At 26.5% G+C, this 18,130-nt stretch overlaps 1 protein-coding gene across 3 annotated transcripts in view; it reads left to right on the top strand.

Moving 5' to 3' along the window:
- The window catches only part of LOC145835807 (uncharacterized), a 50,599-nt gene extending 36,308 nt beyond the window's left edge, over positions 1-14,291 (top strand). For 2 of the 3 annotated variants that reach the window (XM_082943526.1, XM_082943528.1), the window contains 3 exons: positions 12,218-12,334; positions 12,624-12,723; positions 13,827-14,291. In XM_082943526.1, the coding sequence (XP_082799652.1) occupies positions 12,218-12,334; positions 12,624-12,723; positions 13,827-13,888 (279 nt within the window). In that variant the 3' untranslated portion in view covers positions 13,889-14,291. Of the gene's footprint in view, positions 1-12,217; positions 12,335-12,623; positions 12,724-13,394; positions 13,479-13,826 lie in introns of those variants that run through there. The other variant, XM_082943527.1, reaches the window with a different exon arrangement.
- The last annotated feature ends 3,839 nt before the right edge of the window (positions 14,292-18,130 follow it).

Below are 18,130 nucleotides of genomic sequence, written 5' to 3'. Positions count from 1 at the left end.
TATATTGGACTTTCAATCTACTATCCATGTAGTTCTCAGTCCAATTAGGGTTGCTGAGGTGGTGTTCATGAATGGATGATTGTTCATCTTTGGGATTTACGTGGCTATTAAAATGAATTTTTAAAGCTTTTTTGTTACACTCTGCTTTCGTCTGATATGAAAATAGTGAGATGTACGACCAACGTAGTCATTTCCGCAATAAGAACTAAAAAGTATAATACGTTACTGAATTTATTATTATTGTAAGTTTATTGTCATATGAAGGACCCAGGCATCAAAACCTAGGCCACTTATACAGAAAGACATACAACAAAAAGACAAAAATAAACCAAGATTGTACATTAAAAAAGAAAAAAAAACTGAGTTTAACTAATTAAAGTTTAAAAATTAACATAAAAACACCAAAAATTATAACACAAAATTTATAATTCCGGTGCTTCCGAAAAGAGAACAACAATATCCTACTTCAACTTCACCCGAACAGATGGCTTCACTCCAAAACTGGTTTCACTTTCATTCGAACGACTGGCTTCACATTATTTGAACAACTGGTTCAGCTTTCATTTGAGTAACCGGCTTAACTTTTATCCATACAACTTGTTTCACTTTTATTCGTATAACTAGAACCGCTTTTTTATGAACAACGTTTTTCATTTTTCTTAGGAGAGCCTGCTTCATATTTACTTTCAAATCTTTAATACTCAGATAACTCAGCGTTTGTTGGACTTTCGTAGTAGCTGATAAATGTTGAGAACACTGACTATAAACAAAACTTGAACCCAAGGCCTCTAGCACTTTAACAGCCCAATAAACTATGTATTAAGGAACAGGTTTTGTTATACACAGAGGAAAGGCGCCGCTAATAAAATAAAGCTATAGGTTAAACCAAATTAGACAAATACAACCAGTGGTTAATGAAAAAATAACAACAAAAAAAAATCACTTATTAATTTTGCTAACAAAATATTTATTTAAATCAAACTTTTTTAACCTTAACCGAAAATGCTCAACTTTTTTACAAGAAACTAATTCGTTTGGAAGCTTGTTCCATAATTCAACTGAACGATAAAAAAAAGAATTATGCCAAACATTATTATTGAAATTATGTCTGCATGTAAATTTTCTGCTGTTACCTCTCAGTAAATAAGTACATTTATGAGGTTCAAAAATAGACTGTAAATTAATTGTAGTCTCACTATTAATCAGTTTGAAAAAAGTAATTAAGTCAAACTCAATCCTTCTATACTCTAAAGACTTAATACCAAGTTTTGAGAGTCTATCAAAATAAGATATGTATGAGATGTTACAACGGTTGAAGACTATTCTTGTATATTTTCTTTGAATGGATTCAAGATGGTTAATATCTTTCTTCAGGTATGGAGACCAAATTGGTGTGTTGTATTCTAACTTAGGACGAATGTAAACGAGATAAATTTTTTTGAGAATGTTTATATCTGTAGATTTAAAACTCTTTAAAACTTGAAAAGAAATAGTTGATGCAATTTGATAAACGTAATTGATATGGTGGTTCCATTTTAGGTTTTCTGCAATAAAAATTCCCAGATCTTTAAACACTTTAGTTGAAGGTAAGCTTATGTTGTTTATTCTAAATTCAGAGGTGATACTAGATGTATTTTTTTGAATGTTTAGAACCTGACATTTACTAGGATTTAAAACTAGTTTTCTTTCTTTTAGCCAATGATAAATTTTATCCAAAGATTTTTGTAGAATTGTGTTAGAATGGCTAAAAATTTTTGTATCGTCTGCAAAGAGATTTATGTTGCTATCGTCATCTACTTCTAAAGCTATATCATTGATATAAATTATAAATAAAAGTGGGCCAATAACCCCTCCTTGAGGCACTCCACTGAAAACAGGTAAAGACTCTGAAAAAGTGTTACCAATAACTACTTTTTGGGTTCTGTTTTCAAGAAACTCTTTGAACCAGCTAACTAAACTTGTATGAATTTTGTATTGAGTTAAAGTCTTTATTAGTTTAAAATGGGATACAGAGTCAAAAGCCTTTTGAATGTCTGTGTAAATAACTTTAGTTGACTTATTGCTTAGAAATGAAACCAACCATGAGTGTAAGCAATTCAACAGTTGATAACTAGATGATCGATTAGGTAGAAAACCAAACTGTTTATGTGAAATTAGCTTATTTAAAAAAAGGTGATCAAGTATTTTTAGAGAAATTATGTGTTCGAAAATTCTACAAAAACTGCTTGTTAAAGAAATGGGTCTGTAGTTTAAAGGGTTGTACTTACTACCCTTTTTGTGCACTGGTATGACATATGAGACTTTCCACTGGTTTGGTACAGAGGATGTAGCTAGTGAACAATTAAAAATTAGTGAAATTGGAAGAATTAGGGAATGAATAGTACGTTTAATAAAATATGAAGGAATGTTTTCAGGCGTTCTGATTATTTTATCCTTTAAATGATTAACAGACTTAATTATTTCATCATTGCTTATGAAGAAGTTTTTCATTTCCAAACACTTTTTACTAACAAGTGTAAAATTTTTGTCATCACAATCTTTAATAAATACCTTTTGAAACGACCTGTTAAAAAAAGAGGCTTTATCAAGTTCTGATACTATTGGAATATGATTTTCATTAATTAATACAGGTAAAGAAGGTGTTAACTTGAGCTTTGATTTTACATAGCTGTAGAATTTTATTGAGTTTGTGTTTTGGCAAAAACGTTTTTCATGTTCTATGTTGAACACTTTCACTGCTTTTTCATATTTTTTTGATACAGTTTTGTATTTTTCTATCATCTGCTTATCTAACTTACATTGTTTGTAGAGTTTTAGTTTTTCTCTTAACAACTTTTTTATATCAGAAGGATATGTTTTCATTTTTCTGTCTTGTTTAATCAAAGGCACAAATTGTTTGATTGAAAAGTTTATTGTTTTGATAAATTTATCATAAAACATTTGTAGATTTTTTGAGTTGTTAAAAAGAACTTTCCAATTTATATCTGATAAAAATTTATTAATATTCTCAAAATTTGCTCTACGAAAATCTGGATAGAGTGATTTAGGAGATGGTTTTTTACTTTTTTGAACACTTATCCCAAACAAAATAACATTGTGATCATTTATATTTGTTAAAGGTGAATCAACCAAATGAAACTTAACTCTATCTAATGCCATATAATTACAAAGCAGTAAATCGAGGATATTACCGTTCTTATGGGTAGGTGAGTCAATAAGTTGTGTAAGGAGATTATCTGAACAAAATTTAATAAAACATTTGTGACAGTCATTGTAGGTTGTGCTTGGAATATTCCAGTCTATATTTGGCAAATTAAAGTCACCTAAAATGTAAAAAGGAGACTGTTTTGGAATAAGGTTTCTGATTAAGTCGATCATGTTTGAAACAACAGCTAGAGATTTAGAGAAATTTGGAGGGATGTAGACACATAAAAATCTCAATCTGAGTCCTTTAAGAATCAAATCAAAACACAAAAATTCAAAACCATCAGATGAAACAAAATTAGTTTTTACTTCAATTAATTTTAAAAAGTTTTTAAATATAACAGCAACGCCTCCTCCCCTGCCTATTCTGTCATTACGGATTATATTATACCCTAGAGGACAAAAATTTGAATCAACAACATTTGAATTTAACCATGTTTCAGTAAAAAAAAATAAATCTAAGTTTTGTGTACACATATAACACTCAATGAAGCTTATTTTGTTTAAAATAGATCTTATATTAGTATATGAAACATTTAAAAATAAATCGCTACTAGAGGTTAAACTATTAGAAAAAACAGTGCCTGAGGCCTTAGTATTAGAACAATTAAAGATTAAACTAGATGACTTAAGATGCATGTCAGTGTTTAAGCTAGACTTATTAGGCCCAGAGATCCTTGGCGTTAAACCGAAAGGGCAGTTGAGTACTTTCAACTATTTTGTTTTGTTTTATAACGTATCTTATGTTCAAATTTTTACTTTCAGCTTCTGCTTGTTTTTGTTTTAGTTCAATTCTCAATTTTCTAAAATGTTCCATCTCTGATTTTGTTCGATCAATATTAATGTAGATACTAATTTGTTTTCCCAGATGCTGTATTTTAAGGTTTTTTAGACTCAACAGTCGTTTTCTGCTAGATTGTGTCAGTAGCTTCAAAATTATTGGTCTCGTTTTATTGCCGTTGTATTTACCGATACGGTATATTGTATCTAATTCAGTTTCAGCTATCTTGTTGGAACCTAGAGAACTTTGTATTTTATTCAGGTCATTTTTTGCATTTTCTACCGTATAAACTGATGTATTGCTAATGTTTTCTGGAATATTAAATACTATTACATTTAAAGATTTTTTTTCTTTCAATTTCCTCTCAGTTTCAGCATTTATTTGATGTGTTACTAGTGACAATTTGTGGATAGGTGTTGCACCTTTAAGTAATCTGTTTTGCGGGCAGTTGGTGTTGTACATATTACGTAGCAAAATTCTAATAAATTTCGATTTAGTTGATACTGAAGCTTACCTAGCCAAGTATAGTAGTTATTTGCTAAGCTTGGTAAGATGGATAAATGTATAGTTTTTATTTATAAAATATAAATTTTAGGAAATAACTATTTCTTAGACACTAATATTTTTAGAAACAGAGACAATTTTTTTTTCTACTTTCGTGTACAAAAAAATAATTTTGCTCCAAGTTATATCTCTTTAAATTTTTTCTGTCCAACTAAACAAAAATTAAAGATCATACAATGCTAGACAAATAGTACCATTAAGATTTTCACGGCCGTCTGTTTGGATTCTAATTTAGAAGATATTCACATTTTTTTTTTCTTTCATTAGGTTACCCTACAACAGTAAACAGGAAACTATCGAGACAATACAGGCCAAAAAGAATCGCTTACCCTCCTTCGATCCATATCCTTGCTCAGTCTAACTCCGCCTTCCCTACATGAGTGAAAACTCAATCAGTTTAACTAGGCAAATTTCACTTATCATTAAATCGAACTTTAATAGCGTTTCGCTACGTATTATGTACAACACCAACCGCCCGCTCAACGGAATATTCAAAGATTACATTCCTACCTATGAACTGAATAATGTAGTATACATTTTTAATTATCAATGCGGTTATGATTACGTAGTTCGTACATCTAAACGTTTTAAAATACAAGAGTGCAACATGTTACGAAAAGTCTAAAAATTCTTATTTTTAACTGCCGCGGAAAACCCAAAAGATAACAATTATCCATCCATGAACACTTCCTTAACAGTCCTATTTATGCTGAGAGCTACGTAGATAATATATTCGAAATTATATCTAAAGCGAGAAACACTTAGCACCTCTCAGTTTTAGAATCGTTGACAATTTGAACTTATTAGCAAAACATTTTTTACAAAGCGATGTGTATAATTTAAAACTATATCATAGGCAGGTTTTTTTATTGATATTGTTGCCGGTTTTTGTAATATTTAATATATCTTTAAATATGTTTCGGTAAATATCCAAACTTTGTTCTACAAACTCTATTTCAAACGTATTTAAAATCAGAAATAATTACTTAGTCAAAAACTTAAAACTTTACACAAACTACTATTTACATTTTACTTTTCATGACGTAAGTATTTTTAATTAAATTTAAAGAAAAAATTTTGAGTATGTACTTATAAATTTTATACTATACTTATGTCAGTTTTTAGCAACTTTATCTGTTGAGTGCTAAACGAAAGTAATAAATAAACTTTTCGAACTTTTTGAATGAGTAAATTACAAACAAATACTGTATTAAAGATTAGTACCAAAACAAACTTTTTTTTAATATTTAGCATTTGATTTAAAACTAATTCCGAGTGTAATAAGACTCTTCTAACTTTTATATTAAAACTGAAGAGGCAAGTTTTGCTGCTTAGTAAAACATTAAAACAGGTGTAGGCAAAATGATCCAATCAATCATTATTCAGTGAGTGCAATGTAGAGTGTATTGAAAATCATCCTTGTGAGAAAAATAACAGGCAGCTCAATCACAAGCAGAACCATTATTAATAAGTTTTTATACACTTTAAAATAAAATTTGACAAGAAACTAATTACTTTTAGGGCATAGGGGGGGTCCACCTTGATTTTTACAAGTTGATCTTATTTTATAAAGTTTTATCTGAGCTATAAGACATTTTTAACCGTTTGAAAAAACTCAAAGTATTTTTTGAGAATGAGAGGTCAAAGTCGGTGATCTCAACAGGTTCCTAATAGAAGGCGCAAACTAAAAACGCGAAAAAAGACCATTTCACTAAAAATCTATCTCCTTCTTTATTTTTTAAGCAATCTTCTTCAATTTTTTACAGAAAATGTAAAATTAAATTTTAAAAAGATTGAATGCAGGATTTTTTTTAATTTCGAAAAAGAAAATTTTCATTAAAAAAAAACACCTATTGTTTTTGTTTTTTTTATCTAAAATTTTTATTTTTTAATATTTTTAAAATTACAACATTGAAAGTCTTACAAACAATATAAGGAACATTTTCTGAAAGTTTGAGGTCTCTAGCTCAAGAAATGAAGGAAAAGATAGGTTTTTAGTGATTTTTTAAATTTCCGAGAAAAATGACCCCGAAAAATTTGCAGTACATACATTTGTATCGGAAACTTTTTATAAAAATTACAATATATCAAAAGTTAAATAATATTTATTAATTCTGTAAAAACTTGCTTGTAGTTTGTACTTTATGCTTTCATGTAGGATCTCATGTTATTTTTATGGAAAAAAATTTCGGACCCCCCTATGCCCTTAAAATTACTTAATATAAAAGTTTTAAAAGTCTAGTTTGGTATACGAACTTTTTCTGCTTACATACACTGGGCCTTAAAGATTGGATACATAAGGCTTCCAGAATATGCAGTTGAAAAGAGTTCTCCGCTCTCACTAAGACTTAAAAGTTCTCGTTTTTATAATTTTTAGCACACTCAGGATTGTCCAACAAATGTTGCCCAATCGCCAAGAAGTATTTTTTCGTTTGTTTCTCCCAACGGCCATCAAACCAGCTTTTCAAGACTTTTAAAACATGCTGATCGATTCTTACATGAAACCTTTGAGATATTTTCCCACGTAGTCACTACCACAGTGACAACTAAATTTATAGATGATGTTACTTTTTTCATGGGTGGGAGAAACATCTTTGTAAATTCCACTTAGAGGTCGATCAGTATTCAATCTTTAAGGATCAGTTTATGTAAGCAGAAAAAGTTTGTATACCAAACTAGACTTTTTTAATCCTTATATTAAGTAATTTTAAAGTAATTAGTTTCTTGTTAAATTTTATTTTAAGGTATAATTTTAACAAGTTTTTGTTTGATCCAATTAAAATTTAAACTGTTTTTTTTTAAATAACAAACAAAAAATGGTCATAAGGGCAATCAGATTTCGTGCTATTTTGTTATTTAGTTGCTAAGGCATTATTCTGAGTTACATAAAGTATACATGACTACTCATATTAAGACAGCTAAAGTTCTTATAAATATTTTTAGAGAACCACGTCTCAAACACAATTAAATTTGGATTAAAAAATGCTCATGTAAGACTAATTAATTAGAACATAATGGTAAAAATATTGAAAATTTTATAGCCTTAAGAAGAAAATTTTTAGTTACTAAAAATTGCAATACTCTACTAAGTTTTAAAACTTTGTTATACTTATTTTTAAAGATATTTTAAGTTTGGAAAAAATGTACATTTAGGTCTAACTAATAAGATCATAATAGTAAAAGTAGATTTAGAAATACTTATATATAATAAAAGATAATTCACAATAACTACGAAAATAATTAAAGAATTTGAATTGTCGTGTACCAATAAGTATAAACTAAAGCAGTTAAACTTTAACAAGTTTTTATTTTAAAACGTTCAGTCTTTCGTAAGAACTTTATTATTTGTTTTGCTAATAAGTCTTATAATATGTACCAGTGGCGTCGCGTGGTATTTTTTTTAGGTGGTGCAGAATTAAAAAAAGAATCAATTATTTTAATAAAAACATATTTTTACTGTCAAGTTTGAAAACAACTGAACTTTTGCTACACCTGAAGATAAGCTTTGCTTTTAAGGGCATAGGGGGGATAAAACACTTTTTTCACAATTTGATCTTATTTTATGTAGTTTTTACTAAGCTACAAGATGCATTTTACAGATTTTAAAAATTCAGTACATGTTTTAAGATATAGCCGGTCAAAGTCAAAGGCAACAAAAGGTTCATAATGGGAGGCACAAACTAAAACAGTGTTTAAAAAAATGTTTTAACTCCCCCCCCCCTCCTCCCCTTTATGCCCTTAACATCTACTTTAGAATTATTTTACTGAAATTACTTTATACAGTTTTAATTTAACTACAAGTCATCTTTTATCAATATTAAAAATTCATTAAAATTTTTGAGATATGATAATTCACAGTCAGAGGTACAAATGAATCCTTATTTTTATAATATAAACTCAAACAACAAATAAATCAAATCACTAAAATCATATCTTTTTTTTATAAGTTGGCCTCAAAATCTTTAGATGTTTCTTTTATAAAACAAAAAAAAATTGCTAAATTAGAAATTTAAAACACCAAAAAAAAAAGTTATAACAAAAGTTTTTTTTTTGTATATATAAAAATATATATTGATACTTAAAAATTTAAAACTTCTCTTCAACAAAAGTATAAAATTTTATCAAAATTAGGATGAAAAAGTTTAATTAAAAATTGTTTTAAAAATGATGGAGAATATAGGTTTTCAGTAAAATTGTATTTTTTGCTGTTTTGGTTTGCTCCTTGTATAATAAATCATTGTACTCTCTGGCTTTGACTGGTTGTAACTAAAAGCTTAATTGGAAATTTCAAGTTTATTAAAGAGTAACTATTAGCCTTTCTGAAAAAGTTAAAATAAGAACAACATGTAAAAAAGTGCCTATACACCCTCCCCCCTTACTAATTTGCACTTTTTTTTTTACAAACATTAAAATTTTTATAAACTTTTTTTCTAATTTTAATGTTTTTTGTTGGAGTTTTAAAATTCAATAGGTTTTTAAGGGTATCTTTTCTTTACATAATTTTAATTTCTTTTTCATTTTGATGACAGTATTTTTGTCAGGAGCTCAACTTTTTTAAGTTTAGTTGTGAGGCTGTTGAATTTTTCATAAATTTTAAAGATAACTTATAAATATGTAACCATTATAGAAGTAAAAATTTGGTTAGTTAGTTTTCATGTGGCCATAGGAGTAAAACACTTATTTTTAATTTTAAATAAGCTTGTTATTTTCAGAGTAAAAATTAAAACTGCTTTAGTCAGCCTGAATATTTTTCTAATTTGGTCTGTTTTAATTTATATTGGGTCATCTTCAGTTTTTAACATTTCTAAGTTATCCTGATTATGAGGCAAGGCAACCATGTTTCAACAATTTTATCTATTTTTTTTGCTTTGTTTATGAAAAAACTAAACCAAAAGTCATATAAAGTAGAGGTAGACTAAATTTTCCTAAAATGTTAAACTACTTTAAGTAATCAAAGTTTCTAAGTTAAGGCTATTTACTTTATTTAAATATGTGATTGTTTAAATAATACTATTTTTTATTTAATATAAACCTAAAATATTTTTCTGTAAGAGTGAACTAGAAGTTTATAATAAACTTCTTAATTCTTTTTTTCAGAACTTAAGTTTTATTATTTATTTTATTAACTTTATGATAACAATAATCAGTTATAGTTAAGTTTATGTATGCAGATTAAAATAAAAAATCAAATTTTTAAGACTTTGGTGATTTAGGGTTTTTATCTTTTTTTCAAAATATGCAATTTATGACAAATCTTTTAATAGAAGTGATCTGTTAAATTTAAAAAATCATGTGGGTACATAAACTCAAGTTTAATCCTTTGCAGTAGCTTAGCTTTGTTTTTATTTTATGTTTACAATAGCTTGTAGATGATACTTAAGCAGTCCTGTTTTAGGGAATTTTCAACTTAGCTTACTTACCGCAAGATATTGATTTTGCGGTAATTCTTGAAGAAATTTTGCTTTTTTGAGTTCATTTGCGGCAGTCAGCTAAGAGTTTGCGGCAGTGAAGTGGGCAAAATGGTCGTTTTCAAGACTGAAGTTTTAAAAGAGATTTCGTTCAAAAAAATAACGAAAACGTTATAGATACTTTTTTTTTTCTTACAAAATTTCAAGGTGGTGCAGTTGCGGCAGTGCAACACCCCACGCGACGCCCCTGATATGTACTACAACTTCGAGTTCACATAAGGCATAAGCTTTTGGTATCAGTTTTACTTTACATTTTTTAAGTGCTGTAAACCCCTAGTTTTATAAAAATATTATTTAAAAAGCATATTTTTAAAAGTTATATTCTTGCTAATCTGTTTAGTGGTTGCTACTAAGTTTTATTTTTTTTTTGTTTTTTAACTCTTATTTGTAATAGTTTTATAAGTTTAAAACTTTTGTTGAAACTCGAATTCTAAAGCTAAGTATGTTATTTTTATATTTATTGATATAAACACTTTTTATGTCATTAGACTTTCAGAACTATATTTTCTAAAAAAAGCACCACCATTTGTTTGTGTCTACATTTAGTTAAGTTGTAACTAAATCTGATTAAGGTAAGTTAAGTAAAAAAGTTAATATAATAAGCAAGCAAAACACTAGAGTGTCTAGTAAACAAAATAGTAGTTTAATTAAGGAGAGACAGGACTAGATTCAGACTCATTTCTCAACTCCTTACTCCTATTATCCGGTGATTGTAAACCCACCATTATTCGCAGGTTTAAAAGGGACTTTTAAATTCATTAGGTGAACTGTGACAAATAGTTCTTAAAATTTATAAAAACAGACAAGTTTTTAATAAATTTTAATTATTTAAAATAAATAGTTTTATTACACGACAATAAAAATAATAGGCATGCTATCAGTTGTAATAGGCTTGAAAATTTAGTCATGTAGAAAATAAAACAGAGCTGCATTAAAATTATAAATAAAAATAAAGTTTATTAGGACTCGTTATTTTTCTGCTTCGGTTTCTTTAAGTATTGCTTTTCTCCTATTTTAGTCCAGCGGTTCTTAACATTTATTCAAATTTCAGCCTTTTATGGAAAGTAATCACCAAATTTACCCCCAATATACAGATTTTAATTAGTTTAAAGGCAAAAAAAAATATTTGAACTTTAAGCTTATGATATATAAAAAATTACAGCTAAATACTAAATTTTAAATGTGAAGGATGATTATTAAACATTAGTTCACATAAATTGTGGTAAGAAAAATTTACTCTCTAAAATAAATGAATTTTCCCCAGTTTAAGAATCGTTGTTTTAGTGTTTTGCAGATTTAAGATAAGTCATTTGTCTCGGTCAATACCAAGCTCATTCCAATTATCAAGGCAAAAATTCAAGCTGGTTAGGTTGTACTTGCAGATATTCTTATAACGTAATATAGACAAACCGCAGATGCGTTTGCCAACAACAACTCGCTACACTCGCTTGTCTCCCATCCTCAGAACATGCGAGCGAAGCCAATCCTCAGAATAAGCCACTTTTTATATTTTGCAAAATAATAAATATTTTTTCAGATAATTCAAAACTACAAAAAATAACTATGAAATTTACTATATTTACACCATATCTCAAAAAAATATTTAATGTTTCGTAAAAAGAAAAAACAGATTTTAGATATTAGTTGGACCTACATATGAATTTCCTATATTTGACAAATAAACATAACTTTTTTAATTGTGACCCATTCAGTTTTTTTTTATGAATTTGAATTCTCGGAATTTGAATTTTCTGATTTTGAATAGTCGTGCACCCGCTTTAGAAGAGGTATACGTTAAACTTAACAACATTACTCTATTAAAAAGTATTATTATAAAAAAGTATTCTAAGAGAAGAACATTGTGTGTTGTTTAAAGGTTTTATAAATGTAATCTAAATAGCAATAAAACGCATGTCTAGAAACTCAACAAATTTTAATATAAAATATAAAAAAGCACTATTTTGTTAGTAAGTCATTCAAACACTATGACCTTTTTTATTGGAAATAGTCAGTAATTGTTATAGTAAACAGAGTTGTTTATTAGTTACAACTAGTTAAACCAGTAATTATATAAATAGTTTTCCAGGTTTTTTTAGTTTTAAAACTAAATTTTTGCAATAAGCAGTTTTTAGTACTTATTTTAAAATTTGTTACCCAATACACATTTATTTATTTAGTTAAATTAGACTATGAATTCTAGGCAGTAAAGTTTATGGTTGAAGGAAGATTAAAAGTAATTTTAATAGTTCACAAACGATTATTAAAACTTTTAAAAAAACTGAAAGAAAAAGACTTGAATATTTGTCAATGCTTTAAGGTAATTTTTAATTTTAATACGTTTATATACATTTTAAACTGTTTATTTTTTTAAAGTAAAATACTTAAAAACAATGTAATACAACTCGAGTATTTTTCAAAATGTTAAGTTTGTTATAAATTGTGTTTTCGAATTAAGGCTTTAAAAAACAAACTTTAGTTTAGTCTATTTTGTATTTAAAGAAATGAACCACTTTCAATTCTAAATTAACTCTACATAACTACAGTAATAGTAACATATCCAGATTCTAATAAACTTTTAACAAATTAACTATAAGGTTTTATAACAGCATGGATACATAATTAGTTTTCGTAGTACCTCCGAAAAAACCTACAAGTTGCAAATCAGTTATGGAATGCCTCTTTATGAAAGCAAGTCAATAATGAAAAGTAATTTTAATTTAGCAATTGATAGCTATTAATATAGTTTACAATCACTGAATATAATCTAAAAATGATTAGTAATAAATGTAAAAAGTTAAATAGTTAAAGTAAAATTTATTTACTTCACTTAATATTTACCCAGGTCTAATGACTTTAATTTAAAAACTAAACACTTTTTACAAATTTTCTCACTTAAAGTAATGGCATCAATTATAAAAATGTTGTTTCAAATAAAACTTTTATTAAAGTTAATAAAAATATTTTTAAAACATACAAACACTTTTAAAGATGCTTATAGTGTCCAAACCATTTATTTATTTAAATATTGTTTTAAGCTACGAAAAATTTCAGGCTTTGTTTGCAGTAAACGGTATTTGTTTAATTAATAATCATAGAGTTGATATGTAACACTTGTCAAATTGTAAACAGTAAATTATATATGTTGAACAACTAAATTCCGTAAACAATCAGTAACTAGAATATACTTCTTATAAGCGACCTACCCAATGTTGTAACGCGACTGACAATCGTATAAGAACTTAAATAAAAATGACTAATTTGTTAAGTTATTTAGGATTATTATAGTTATATTGATTATTTTTTAAGTTTCATTTGTTAATTTTTTAGTACAACCAGTTTTTATAGATTACTAATGTTCAATGATTAAATTCTTTTAGGTGATATGCAAAAATAAAAAGTATTAAACTTCGAGTAGCGCAACAGTATGACAACTGAATTAAAACTTGTGTGCCGAAAACCTGCAAAAAACTAGTTTTTAGACTTATAGTTTTAAATACGTAGTTTTTTATTACTATAAAAGTTAGAAAAGCTTAAAACAAAGCTTACAAAGGATATAGTGAGTAGCTCGATGACCAAAAGGTATTTCTTCATACCAGTCAATTGACCATCGTCGTTAGCGTTTATGTTTTCAATTCTTTGTAGTTACTATCGATAATTATAACACTGAAGGTAAAAACAATATTTTAGTAGTTAAGAAATTCAATTAGTCACATACTGTCCATTTATAAGTACTCATATTTTTTTGAAGCTATATCTTAATTTAAGCTGAATGAATTATATTATTGACCATAAAAACTATACTTTTACAGGACCAACTGTTACTGATAAGATTGTTGTTGAAAAAACTAATGACAAAAAAGAGTACACTTAAAGCAGGTGTCAGAAGCCTAATATAAGTAGTGAGCCAGACTTAAAAAAAATAAATAGTTTATGGGCTTTTAGTGTTTACGGAAATCAAAAAAAAAAACAGTCAATAACTAAATTCTAAAAACTAACTTATTAAATTAGTAGTATAGCCTACCACCAGTTGGTCTGGAGCACTTCACAAATTTTTAATTTTATAAACTAGTTTGTGTAAAACGTTAGTTACTTTAAAACCAAAACAAAAGTAACGATAATTTACTAATGTATAACCTATTATTTTCATAAACTATTAACTTAATTTTTAAATAATATTTCTTTGTTTTTTTATTTGTTCAGTATAAAACTTACTGTGGTTATATTCAACTTAATTTTTGAGATAGAGTTTTTCAAAAATATTTTTTTTCCTTGCTTGTCAGATTTGTATTTATCTTACAGCCAATAAACTAATACTCACTTGATTTGTTTCCTTCTATTTAAGAACAAAAACAGCTTAAGTAATGCTTGAACATACTAAAGTAGTAAAAGAAAAGAAAATAGCCGTTTTAATCTCTTATATTTCCAAGTTTAAAATGATCAAATCTATTTTAGATAAATACTTTAAAAAATTAATATAAAAACTTTGCTATATATATTTTTATCACTTAAAAAACTCTGAGGTCTTAATGATTATGTCAAAGTGTTAACAATTACATTTTTTATTAATGCAGTCTTTTAATTGAGTGATAGAAACTGTTTAATGATTCTTATTTTTGTTGAGCGTAATAATTGCATCGCGTAAAAATCGGTTTTTGTTTTGTAGTTAATGTTAATAGTAAATTTACTTTTGATGTCAAAAACAGAATTAAACGTCTAACTTAGAAAGATATGCCATTGGTGTACTTTTTAAATTCAGAAATGAACTGGTTTCAAACAGACTCCACACATATTTTTATTGAAAGCAAACAGATATCATCCTGTTAATGCAATTTATCAGTGAATTACCAGACCCGGATACTTTTATAAAATTGAGATCTGGATACTGGATCTATAATTTTTAGACGCAGTAAATTTAAAAGTTTAACTTAATTGAAACTACTAGTTTTGATAATAACATTTATTTTTATAATTTTTTTATAAAATTCTTAGTATTATGCATTTAAAAACGTTTAACTTTTAAAAATATCATTTTACTCAATTATTTTCTATGGTATACTTTTTTCAATTAAATTCTAACTAAAACTACTAAAATAACACTAATAAAATAAAAAAGATATAAATTCAGAAGTAAACTTTTTACTTAGTATATTGCAGAATACTAAAAACTAGAAAAAAATCTAAAACTTGTTTTCAATATTTAAAGTTGATTAGGTTTATTATCTTTCAGTTAGCTCAACTTTATTGCAGAATAACGGTGGAAAACATAAGGCCTGTAGAAAAAACCGGCATAAAGCTATATTATTAAAGATAAGGATTTGTACTAAATAAATGCTTGTAAAAAAAGGTAAAAAAAATATTCTTTTCTAAAAGAACTAAAAAACAGTTTGTTAAAAAATCCTTTATCTACTTGATAAAATTTCCGAAAAATTGGTCAATTTAATAAAAGTCGTAGTCGAACCCCCGTTAGAATTATTGAAACAATGTCTGACAAATATTGATTAATTTGTTATTTAGTCAATTCAAATGTTAAATTTTGTCATTTAACTTGAACAAATGACATTAATTTTAAAGCTTATAGTTTTTAAAAATCACTGCAAAATCGTTTCCTTGTTATTAAAGATAATCAGCCAATTTATAAACTTAAGAAGTTTAATCATTATAGTTTATGTATCCTGTCAAAAATCATTAAACTTACTAACTAAAACTACTTGTTGTAAGATCTGTAGTCTTAAATGTGAACTTATTTTATACCTTACTTTTAAGTCTTTAAAGACTTCTGTATAATTTTTAGTTTGGTATCATATTTTTACTTAGGTTTTTACAAGCTTTAAAATGTTTCTTTTTTAACTATTATTAATACAGAATAAAATATTGTTAAACATACCATTAATAAAAATTTGTTCAGTGTTTAAAGAAAAAAAAAACTTTGATTTTAAACAATATGAACGTTTATGTAATTGTTTTTATTTTTCGTCTCTTCGCTATGTGTCTTTTATTTTAAGTAGTCCAGGTTTTGATGCTTGGGACAATCGTATTGACAATAAACATGCAATAATAAATTATATTAGAAGTATTGTTTTTAAACTTAATAGAAATATTATTAAGCTACTTTGATTAAAAAACAAAACAAACGCAGATGAAAAAAATGTTGGAAGTCTCACAATCTAATTAGTAAGATCTAAAACTAGATTTGAAATTTTATAGCTGAAAAAAATTGTCTTATACTCTTTTTTTTTTTGAATAGTTTGGTTCTGGTTTTAACAAAAAAATTTATACATAAGTCACTCATTCAAAAAAGTTTATTTATCGATGGGACTTTTTATGGGTAGTTTTAAATATTGGGTACTTTTGATTGCAGCAATTTTTCAAAAAAAGTACCCAATATTTTGATGACGTTATTAACTTTACTTTGGTAGTTGTGAAGCTCAAACTTTGTAAACAAAGCAAAATTGCTGCCTAAGCCTATGATAAATTCACATTGTATATTTTTTAAGTATGAAAATGATTAAATCTGAATAAAATAATGAAATATTACAAAACATTTCCTTTTGTTATTAAAGTTATAGAAATATAATTTTTAACTCTGATATTTTTTGTGTAAGTTACAATTTCAAACTCAAAAACAAATTAAGCTCTTATTTTATTAATTTTTCCTTTATAGTTTATTATTGATGACCTTAAGTTATAGAAAAAATTTAAACTAGTTATACATAAGTTATGCAATTCAATAAAACCTAGCATTTTTTTAGTTTAAAATAAAGCTAAAATGATGGTCATCAAATCTAGATGTTTATTGGAATCTTGGAATATTGTATAAAATCCTAGAATAACTTAATATTCTGATCACTTTTTTTTTCTAGAAAAATAAATAAGTCTTGTAATTAAAAAAGTATGTTAAATTTATAAAAAATTGAAAAAAATTCAAAAAAAACTTAGTGTAGTTACAGGAAGGGTGTAGATCACTTTTATTACAACTTGATGTTATTTTACAGATTTTTAAGTAAACCACAAGTAGCCTTATACAGATACTAAAACAAATTTTTGAGATATAAAATTATATTAGAGGGTACTGTAGGTTTTTATTGTCATCTTTTATTTTGTTTTCTTTCTTTTTATAAATATTCAAAGATATATTTCCTTAAAATTTGACAGGGTTGCCAAAATACCTGGAATCCAGGAACTTGACAGTTAAAACAAAAACTGGAAAAACCTTGAGTCTGTGAAATTAAAAAAAAAAGGAAAAATACGGTATTTCAAACAAAAATCACCAAAATATATGTGGTTTTTAAACTATTTCTGCATGTAAATTAATAAAGTTTTGATAAGATATGATAAATCTACCATATATATGAGTTTTTATTTCTATCAAAAAATTTATTGAACTAAAAACACATTTTAAGTAGTTTTACAGTATTTTTTTAGTGTTGTTATACTATTTAAATAGTTATTTACCTTATATTTATTAGTTTATGCTATAGTTAGATCAATATACTTGTTGCCTTAAAAACTTAAAAGAAGTTCTGAAAACATGAAGAAAATTTTCAAAAAATCTGTTTATAGTATTGATCTCAAAAACCTAGGAGGAGAAAGATTTTTAGTAGTTTTAGTTTACCCCTATCATAAGGAAACTATTGTATTCTCAGACTTAAACAGGCTATTTCTCCTACATTCAATACTTCAACACTATCTTTCCTCTCAGATGGTGAACAAGAACTTGTAAATTCAATCTACAAAAGTTTTCCTAACAGCACAAAGTTTAGGTGCCATATACATATTAATAAAAACATAATTTATAATTTGAGAAAGTTTTATATGGACTATTCACAGAAAACAGACATGAAAAGAATATTTAAAAATTAATTAATTCTAAAGGTATGTTCAGTTTTGCAGAAACTAAAGGAAAAATGTTGAATTTTGTGATGGATAAAAAAACAGAAAGTTGTGTAAAAAAGCTCATTGAAGAAATTTTTATGTATGTAAGTCAACCTAAGTGGGAAAACAAATTATTAAATCCGTTGACAACAAACCAGTCAGAATCAATTAACCATGTTATTAAGAATTATGTGAATTGGACAAATACAAATATTGCAGAACTAATAGATAACTTAAAATC

Source organism: Thalia democratica, chromosome 5 (assembly GCF_965202585.1).
Source record: "Thalia democratica chromosome 5, ktThaDemo2.hap1.1, whole genome shotgun sequence".
NCBI lineage: Eukaryota > Metazoa > Chordata > Thaliacea > Salpida > Salpidae > Thalia > Thalia democratica.
This window is presented reverse-complemented; position numbering and strand designations above follow the sequence as displayed.